This window comes from Vespa velutina, chromosome 6 (assembly GCF_912470025.1).
Source record: "Vespa velutina chromosome 6, iVesVel2.1, whole genome shotgun sequence".
NCBI classification, from domain to species: domain Eukaryota; kingdom Metazoa; phylum Arthropoda; class Insecta; order Hymenoptera; family Vespidae; genus Vespa; species Vespa velutina.
In genome coordinates this window covers 2,589,506-2,599,798 of record NC_062193.1, presented here as the reverse complement: position 1 = coordinate 2,599,798, position 10,293 = coordinate 2,589,506, and the positions used below count along the sequence as shown (strand labels likewise).

Below are 10,293 nucleotides of genomic sequence, written 5' to 3'. Positions count from 1 at the left end.
TCATTTCTTTTTTCTTTTTCTTCTTGTTTTCCAAAATATGACTCCCAGAGTGTGAATAACATTTTTACTTTCTCCTTAAGTAAGGAAAAAGAAGGGAAAGAAAGAAAGAAAGGAAAAACAATAAAAAAAAAAAAAAGAAAGAAACAAGCATATCGAGCTCGTTAAAATTGACAACGAAAGAACATATTTTATGTATATATTTAAAAAGCTAATTGAATTCTATTTAAAATCTATGTCCAATTTCTCGATAAGCATTGAAAAATAGACGAAAATAATCGGCTTCGTTGCAAGTCAATTCGTTTTAGGTATTACCAAGGACAAAACTCTCTCATGAGACTCATAGTTGTTTGGGAGAATACATAGACATTATTTGAATTGTTATAACTTAACGTATTTCATTATTTTATACTTACAATTACCGATTTACGGATCATCGCTCGTACCAGACGAGAGAGAAAGAGAAAGAGAAAGAGAAAGAGAGAGAGAGAGAGAGAGAGAGAGAGTGAGAGAGAGAGAGTATGTGTATATACACGTGTTACGTATATACGTTCTCGTCATCGTTTCTCTGTCGGCCGAATGATCACCACCCTATCATCGCTTTAATTATCTCTGACGTCGCATACTTACTATTTTTCTATCAGTTTCGAAATGTTTTCATAATGTCGATCGCACGCTTTTATAATGTTGATAACGATCTCATCATTCTTTTCGATCAGTCTTTTATCGTCCGATACTTTCATTTGATTTTTATCGTTGAATTTAATGATAATTAACGAATGTCCTATCGAGATAACAAATAAAAGAGACATAAATAAACACAATATACCTTTATTCCTTAAGAGAACATAGAAAACAAGAATTGTCACCATTATAACTAATGTATTATACTTAAAGGTAAATTTAGAATTACACTGCGTAACTTGTTAGTATTCAGCACTATCTACTTCACTCGTTTACCGTTTCCGTAAAAATATAACTTTACGACAAAAAGAGATAACACCGTGTTCGTTATTATACTAATAAAGAATAATAATTATCTTTGTCAAATGAATGGTCAATATCTAGGCAAAACTATATTTTTCAATTTTTATCACCATCTTGCATGAAACAATATAGAATTAAGATTGGTTAGTTTTTAGGAGAAAAAGAAGGAGAAAAAGAGAAGAAAATTCAATTAGTTGCTAAAATAAAATGTATGTAGAAAATAAATAAATTATATCTTGAAATATAAGCCATGTGTTCTTTGCATGTATTACATGGTCTCTTTATCGAATCAATAGATAAAAGTAATCAAGAATGTATAACGGAGCAGAAAAAAAAAAGAAAAGCAGGTGAACGAGTGTTTCACACAACTATGCTGAAAAAGGGTATAATTTTGCCGGTAGGCTTTTTTTTCAAGGGCTACGGAACAACAAACTGTCAAGTTAATCACTTGCGACCATCTGGTTCTAACATACCAAAGTGTATTAGGTCACTTACCTCCGGCACGATTCGTATTCCGTAGATAACTTATTAAACAACGGAGCGTTGGCCGAAACGATGAAAGTGGCTCTTACTAACTAACGGAATAGGAAGGAACGCTTCTCGCAACCTGACAAACATGTACGCAACTGTCACCGCTCGAAACTGTCATCACGATGGATTTGTCCACGCGCACAATGTTACCAACGAATGAACGCTTCTATCGCCACCATCTTTCTATAAGGGAATTTTCTTATTGCGAGGATTGTAAATGCGAAAGCAAATGTAGACGTCCCACTTCCTACGTTCTTTCGAATACCGTTACGAAACGCGAATCACTTGACGTATAGAAAGTCAATTTAAATTATTATTGCATTTGGCGCGCTCGCGCCATCTTGCAGAGACAATTTCAACTGGAATAAAGGTACGTTCAGTATCGACGACAACGTCATTTTTTTCTCTGCCTTATCCTCGTCAAACAAGATATCGAAATCATCATACCTTGAAAATTGTGATTGGCTCGTATTTTCAATGATTTTAGAGACCAATTAATCGTTGTGATCTTTTTTCTTTTTTTTCATGCCTACAGTTTACACATTTGCGAGTGAAATTCTACGTTTTTTCTAGTGTATTCTTTGGCGTCATGTGATACGATATAAGTAGAATCCTTAGAGACGCGCCGTATTTTATTAGAAAAAGAAAATAGAAGAACATATATTATCTTTGAAAAGTGAACTTTGTTTTTCTTATAATGAATGTAAAACTATTAAATGAGATCGATTATTTGACTCGTAAGTTGTAGATGTTCATTACGCCATATAAATTTTGTCTAAATCCGTGATTACAAGGTCATCATTTCAGGTCTTATAAAAAAATATAAGAGTGAATCATCTGGAAATTTGCCTAATAGTAGTGCTACAAATAAACAGAATATAAATATGAATATATCGGAATGTCAAAGTAATTTAAATACATTTCCTAAATCTCGACCAACTGACATAGTGACTTATGAAAAATTAAATAATAATATACATATAAAGCCTTCAACAATGTCCTGTAACGTTTATGTTAATCCATATTTTAAGCCACAAAATCCTGTGGTACATATCAATCCCAAAATGCATATGAAACCATTCATACATGTCAATCCTAAAATGGTGAAAAGTGTTGCTAGTACAAATGAAACTACAATGAATAATACTTCTAACATAATGAATAATTCTCAACAAAATTTAACACAAATGGACATAAAAAAGTTGAAACTTCATACAAAACCTTCGATACATGTCAACCCAAAAATAATGACTAGCATTGCGAGTTCAACTTCAATGACAGAAAGTAATTATACATGTGTTAAATCAGGTATTAAAGAAAGTTTTATTCAGACAGATGTAAAAAAATCAGTATATATAAATCCAAAATTAATATCAAAATTATCATCGACTAAAGAATCAGAAATAGTTGAAAAACGAGAGACCGTACCAAATTTTAATCAACCTGCATGTTCAAGATTAAAATTTATAAGAAAAATTGACACTGCAAAGACTCCCATAAAAAAAACTAATATGTCAAATATTTTATTATTATCAAAAAGAAAACTAATAAGAGCTAAACGCACAATGAAAGGAAATGCTGTGATTTCTCAAATAGGTCCACAAAAAGTTAAAAAACCTTCTCCAACAAAAAAAATTAAAACTACCATATTACAGAGTACAAAAAATATTGTAGCGAATAATAATACATTGCAATGCAACAGTAATGATATAAACTTATCAAAGGTACATAATGCTAAAACAAAAGTAAATAAATACAAAATTGACAGGACTATACAATCATTAACAGAACCGAAGAAAAGTGAAACTTCCCAACCAAAGAAAGCCAAGTAATTATATTATATAGAAATAGAAATTGTTGGTCTATATATAAGTATCATTTATATTACAGGTATAATTCGATGGAATTAGTTACAATTGGAGGAATAGTATACAAATCATCCAGAAATCAATTAGTTCGAAGAAGTTACTCTTTGAAGAGTATGGATATTTTTTTGACTAGATTAAATGTCTATAAGTATACCTATTATAATATGTATAGTTTTATATAATCATTTTTTTAATTTTATTAAACTTATTTTAGGAAAACTTGCATCAAACAATAAAAATGATAAATTTATAATTACAACAAATGGTAAGAAGCTTTGTAGACTTAAAATAAGCAAAGATGTACCTAATCGGAAGAATGCTATACAAACAACTGAATCTAAACTTGGAAACATGATTACATCAAAAATTACTCACAAAAATAATATTAGGTAAAGTTATTTGAGTCTTAATTAATTTATTATGTAATTGCACTTTAATTCTATTTTCTCTATCTTTTTCTCTCTACAGTAATAAAGTTAAACAAAGGAGTATACAAATTTTGCGCAATAAAATGCGCAAAAATAACCAACCATGTTTGTTCTTCCAACGATTTGGATATTGTGCCAATCAAAAGAAGGGAACCTGTTCTAAACTTCATGACAAAAAACAGATCTCAGTTTGTAAAAAGTATATAGTTATTCTTATTTATGAGGGACATAACTCAGGAATTTATAATCTAAAGAACTTTGTTTATTATAAATTATTAATTATTTTTTAAGTAATATCTTTAAACAAATCTAAAATTCCACTTTTACATGCATACATATGTGCAGATTTCTTCAAGGAAAATGCTTATTGGATGCATGTCCTCTTTCACATGATGTTGGACCTGAGAAAATGCCAACCTGCAAATATTTTCTAGAAGCCTGTTGTACGCGAGATCAGTGTCCTTATCGTCATGTCAAAGTTTCATCTAGTACTCCTATCTGCATAGAATTTCTGCAAGGATATTGTTCTAAAGGAAACGAGGTAACAATATTTTTATTTCTATATATACTATATTCTGTAATCAGTAAATTATGTTTCCTGATTATAAATATGATCATAAATAATTCTACAAATTACAAATGTATTTACTTTATATGAAAACGCACGTAATAACTATATAACTAATAAATAACTAGATTAGTGATTTCTTCTTCTATAGTGTAAGCTGCGTCATGAGTATCTTTGCCCTGAATATAACAAAACCAGCAACTGCAGCAAAGGTAAGTATTGTCCCTATCCTCATAAACCAACTACATCTACTGCCCGACAAAACAATAAGTATTTACAAAAAGAACCTAATGCAACTAAAAGTCAAAGTACATCTACAATAGAGAATGATACAGAATTGACCAATCATGAATGTAGATTACGATATTATGAGAGTACTGACACAGTCAATAATGATCTTGCTACAACAAAGGATAATATTATGAAAAAAGTACAAATTATAAAAAATGTTGCAATAGCACAACAATCAGGCGATATATTTATGAATGAGGAAATTTCTAACAACAATATTGCAGAACCAAGCATATCTGAAAAAGAGTCAACAAATTTTGAAAACAAATTACCGAAAAGATTGCCTCTTGGTATTCTACCCGCTTTTATCCCTATTAATTAACAGACGTGATTATTATTTAAATCATAATTATTTTAATTTTATTTATCTATGCTTTTTAAATGTTCATATGCTGGGAAAAATATAATTTATTTTATATTATGCATTATTAACTTTTCAACCTCAAATATTTTTTATTTTTGTCTTTGATAGTATTAGTAAATCATAAAATTCATTTGTCACGTTAATATATTTTATTTCTCTATAAGCAATATTGTGATACATGTAGTTAAATTAATTATATCGTGTAATTTTATATCTTATACCTACTATTATTTAATTGTACTTATTTTTACGTTTTTATTTTGCCACAATGAATTTTAAATCAAAGAAAAAAAAATTAGATATATTTATATTTTACTAAATTTATTTTTATTGTTAAAATAATTCCACACTATTAAGTTATATGTCCAAATTATTAATTAGTTATATATCCAATTATGAGTATTATGATTGAGAGAAATGTTCACGGAATATTTAAAAACTGTAAAAAAGAAATATGCTCATTGATCTAAAGTACAAATATGTAAAATATTGCTCTCTAAAGTTAGAAGCATCTGAGTATATTTTAAATGACATTGTACTCTTAATCATTTAAGAAACTCGATCCTATTATACTAATATTTTTTCAATAAGAATATTATGCATCTTTAAGACTGAAGATGATTAATTTAATATTATTCTGCATTTAGTTCTCCAGCATGATATTTCAATTTTATATTTAAATTCTATAAGTGATTAAGTCGGGCAATTCATGTTTGGTATTTATGAGAATTTATATATTTATTCTTCCATATTATTTTTTATTATTTTCTCTGTTAGACATATACGAAGTATGAAAATTATATTTTGTAAACTGTATAAGACTCCTGTAAAAATAAAGGATGTATATTTGTTAATAAAGATTTTACCTCTAATATACCATTGTTTTTCTTTATTCATTTTATTTATATATCCTTTAAGTTAAAATAAGTTATTAGATATTAAATATCTTTTATTAATTTAATAAATAAAAAGATATTTATAAAAGATAGAAACAGAAATAATTATTTTATTTATACAACAAATGTAAGTTATTACTATGATTATAAGCTAAAAAAATCGGACTATGTAATAGTAAAGATAATGTAGAATTATCAACTGATGCTGATAATTTCAACCATTGTTCAAGCCAATCTTTCATACTTTCCATTGACATATTTACAGGATTTAATCCTCTAAAAGATAAGGCCTGAAAATATATCGATTAGATTGATTTCTATAAGATATATATTATTTCAAAATTCTTTGAATTATTTTCTTACCCAACATAATGATTCTATGGACATATTATCTACACCTCCCTCTTTAACAATGGCATTATCCATCCGTTTTAACAATATACCTCTTTCTATTAAACGTCTCCTTCTGAAAGGTGTCCATATAGATAATCCATGAATGGCAAGTAGTTTTTTCTAAAATAATAAGTATCAAATATGTATTTACAAATTATATATAATACATATATTATATAATATATGTATTAACAAATAAGGAATCTTTATTTAATTATTTACCATATATTTATGTTCAAGGGTATTTATTGAATATGGCGAACTTGCAAATATAGTAATACATGATAACACATTTTCAATTGTTGGATGCTCACCACTACCCAAACATGCAATGATTCCGTTCCATTTAATTTTCAATAGTTCATTATTAATGTAGTTGACTTTATTTTGCATACAATAAAATAATGGTCTACTGTATTTGAATCTTTTTTTATGAAAATGAAGCATAAAACTTGCTTTTTGTTCTGGTGTCCAAAAATGATGAGTCAACAGTTGTCGTGGAAAGAAATAGGCTAAAGGTATTATAACGTAGTTTGAAAAAGGAATCAAAGATGTTAGAATAACAGGAAAAATCTTAATTAGATCTTTGGGCATTGTATATGCCAACTGAATCTCTTGTCTTGTTAAATTATTTAAGCCTTCCACATTCTGTTTCATTACTATAGATATATATGTTTGTGAATCAGAATATAAATCTTTGATACCATTAGAGAAGGTACGATATAAAACCATCATTTTTGGAAAATTCTTGTCTAAAGTTACTACATATTTTTTTAAATAACTTATATATCTGCCGAACCAATAGTCTTTTAGGTTAGATACTTTTCCTTTTTTCCCATCTCTATTTTCTATTTTTATAACATAACGTTGCACTGGATTGTATAAAAAACAGATGGAATTATGTTTTCCATAAAAAAAAGCTCTCGAAATAGCTTTATGCATAATTGTTAATTTTTGTTTGCAACTTTTATTACAGGTTGAATATATGAAGGTTATGTTTTTGTTATTTATTCAATTAAGATAAATCGGAGATCTTATGTTAGTCATTTCTAAATTTCACTTATTAGTAATCTCTTTTAACATACCTAAGCACATTTATTTTACAAAATGAATTTATTTATTCTATTCTAATAAATGTTTGTGTTTAGGCATACTGAATACTGGTAATAAATTAAACAAAGTAAAAATTTTGATCATTTTAATACAATCTCTTTTCTCAACAATTTATAAATAATATTAGAAATATTATATAATTTATAACATGATGCAATGTTTTAACAAAAATATATTTTACAATTTTTCTAGAGTTCCACCAGAAAATATTATTTAAATAAAACAATATGATTGGTAGAATTTACTTTATCATTTTAGTAAAATCTTTCTTTACAGAATTCTACTCGCTTTTACTACTCTTGCTATGTTGACCGAACTATAGAAACGTTCTGATAGGTTTCTGATAAAACCCATCTCTATCATTGGCTTCGAAGAAAACAGTCAGAATTTAATCATTTAAACAAAGAAAGTAATTCGCCAAATGGAATATATGTATATACACACATACACGTATATTTTATTGAATTGAAGATTATTAATGGTAGTATACTTTGTTATCACGTAAAAACAATTCAAGAGGAGGGGTTATATAGCTGTTTGCTACTGACAGCTAATCTGTGTTCCTTAAAGTGATGTGATCGCGAGTTATTTTATTATCAGTAATCTAAAAAATAAATATTATTAATAAAAGAAAAAACAGTATATATTAAAACATTTTCTAGCATACTTTCCAAGGATTACAATGTCGTTTGAACAATTAAATGGAAAATTGTCATTTATCACAAAAAAATTTGCCGAAGTCAGAGAACTACTGGACGAACATCGAAAATCTGATTTAGAGCGCGAACCTTATAAATTAAAATATGCAGCTATAGATCTACTTAAAGAAATAGAATTAAATCTTAATAATACCATAAACAGTGAACAAGAAGAAAAGGATAAAAATTTAATAACACTATTACTTGCTATTACTCATTTAAATAAAGGGATACTTCATGCTGATACAGAAGAATTAAAAGTTGCTGAAGAGCAATTTATGAAATGCATTGATCTACTGAGGGGTAGAGAATTGGAACCAGAAGGTGTTTTACCAGTTTTAGCGAGTCTCAATCAATTGGGTATAATTTGGTCTCAATGGAATCAACCAGCAAAAGCTAAAGCATTTCTTGATAAAGCAGAACAGATTTATAAAGATTTCACAGATACAAAAAATTCTTGTTGTGATCCTGTTGATTTGGTATCAAATTTTGGTATTGTAGATGTTAAAGAAGGTTTAAGTACTAAGCACGTACTAGAAAAAATACATATATTGACATTATATTATCTTGCACAAGTATATGGAGCTTTGAAAAATCATCACAAATCTGCAGTATATTGTCACATCACATTGCGCAGGCAATTAGAACAAAATGAAGTAATACAAGACTTAGATTACATAGAATGGGCTCTTAATGCAGCTACTCTATCACAGTATTTTATGGAAAATGAAGGTTTTACTCAGGCCAGACATCATTTAGCTGTAGCATATTACATATTGGAAAAATATGAAAATATGATGAAAGAAAAAGAAAATGAAGCAGACAGCGAAATAGCTGCGGCTGAATGTGAACGTTTCAAGCACAGAAGTGCTGATGTAGCTAGATGCTGGGCTAAATATGGGATATTATTGCTTAGTTTATCAAAACAGCGTCTTATACAAAAAGCAGAAAAGGATGAAACTGATCCCCATGACACCAGAGACAGTCAATTGAATTCTAAGTCAGAAAAAGATTCAGAAAAATCTTTTGATGATTTAAAATTTGATATTCTGATAGATGATATCAAACCATTTGTAAATCAGATAACAGATACATACCTTTTGGATTTTAATGATGCCAAACCTGTATTTTTAAATATTCAAAAATGGTTAGATCAAGCAAAAGCATATTATACTCTAGATAATCATGCATCAGATTATGTAGAAATTATACAAGATATATCCCAAGCATACAAATATTTATCATTTTTCGAAGAAAATGAAGATCGTCAGGCGAAAATGCATAAACGTAGAATAGATATCTTGGAAGCTACTGTTAAAGAGTTAAATCCTCAATACTACAAAACTGCATGTAGACAAATTTGGATGGAATTAAGCGAAACATATTCCGATATTTTAGATATTAAGTTGGATCGTTTACGAATAAGCGAAGATAAAACAGACCCTCATGCTTTAATGAAAATCAATCATTTGGCTAAAAGTGCTATTAAAAATTTTCAATTATTTTTAGATTCCCTAGAGAATAATTCTACAGACGCAAGGACGGTAACATTTCCTCACGATCTCGTGCAACCTGCGTTAGGTGCCTATTTTCAGATGGGAAGATTGTATAATAAAATCATAACTCTTGACAAATCTATACAATTGCAGAATACTCAGAATAGTATTAATGCCTACCGATTTGTAATTGATTATTGCGAAACTCATCCCGAAGCTGCGGAGATAATGAAACAAGAACTGAATTTATGTGAAGAGATCGTTAATTTGCTTCCTATGAAAGTTAATAAATTAAAACAAGAATTATTGGAACAATAAATTCATTTGAATATTTAAGACCATATCTATTAAATAAATAATTCCATGTGACCAGTAGTCTCGAGAAAATCGAATTTGACTGTTTTATGTATATTGAATATATGACGTTTTGTTTTTAAACGCAATGAAGAGTATCTATGCATATATTTGTGAAATATGTTTATAAGTATATTAATGTTAAAAAGGACTATTATGTAATTTTTTGATGTAAAATTTACACGATTTTTTGCTAGATCAAGCACCTACAATTAATCTATTTTATTATGAAGTTCTGAAATAAAAAATAAATGTAAATCAATCTAAAAAGAAACACGTTAAAGATTTCTATTTTTTTATAATATGTAT

General features: G+C 28.1%; 4 protein-coding genes across 14 annotated transcripts in view; 2 read left to right on the top strand and 2 right to left on the bottom strand.

Annotated features, from left to right (window-relative positions):
* Positions 1-1,786, bottom strand: part of LOC124949728 (ecotropic viral integration site 5 ortholog) — a 25,481-nt gene extending 23,695 nt beyond the window's left edge. For 9 of the 10 annotated variants that reach the window (XR_007101155.1, XR_007101157.1, XR_007101156.1 and 6 more), the window contains exons 1-2: positions 1,480-1,786; positions 628-781 (exon numbers count right to left, since the gene is read on the bottom strand). The gene's annotated coding sequence lies outside the window, so the exon portion shown is untranslated. The remainder of the gene's footprint in view (positions 1-627; positions 782-1,479) is intronic. The other variant, XM_047495361.1, reaches the window with a different exon arrangement.
* A 106-nt stretch (positions 1,787-1,892) lies between these two features.
* On the top strand, positions 1,893-5,906 carry LOC124949731 (zinc finger CCCH domain-containing protein 3). 2 transcript variants are annotated; one of them, XM_047495364.1, is made up of 7 exons: positions 1,893-2,252; positions 2,323-3,343; positions 3,406-3,494; positions 3,598-3,772; positions 3,852-4,010; positions 4,157-4,352; positions 4,508-4,840. In XM_047495364.1, exons 1-7 carry the CDS (start codon positions 2,213-2,215, stop codon positions 4,700-4,702), a joined length of 1,875 nt encoding a protein of 624 aa, XP_047351320.1. In that variant the 5' UTR covers positions 1,893-2,212; the 3' UTR covers positions 4,703-4,840. The 2 variants fall into 2 exon arrangements, with proteins under 2 accessions (XP_047351320.1, XP_047351318.1); XM_047495362.1 differs by having other exon boundaries at positions 1,897-2,252; positions 4,531-5,906.
* A 116-nt stretch (positions 5,907-6,022) lies between these two features.
* Positions 6,023-7,565, bottom strand: LOC124949736 (LETM1 domain-containing protein 1). The gene is made up of 3 exons (XM_047495372.1): positions 6,546-7,565; positions 6,294-6,443; positions 6,023-6,220 (listed from the first exon to the last, which is right to left on the bottom strand). Exons 1-3 carry the CDS (start codon positions 7,263-7,265, stop codon positions 6,041-6,043), a joined length of 1,050 nt encoding a protein of 349 aa, XP_047351328.1. The 5' UTR covers positions 7,266-7,565; the 3' UTR covers positions 6,023-6,040.
* Positions 7,566-7,821: 256 nt separating this feature from the next.
* LOC124949732 (KIF-binding protein) lies at positions 7,822-10,254 on the top strand. Its single transcript, XM_047495365.1, has one exon. It carries the CDS (start codon positions 8,119-8,121, stop codon positions 9,946-9,948), a length of 1,830 nt encoding a protein of 609 aa, XP_047351321.1. The 5' UTR covers positions 7,822-8,118; the 3' UTR covers positions 9,949-10,254.
* The last annotated feature ends 39 nt before the right edge of the window (positions 10,255-10,293 follow it).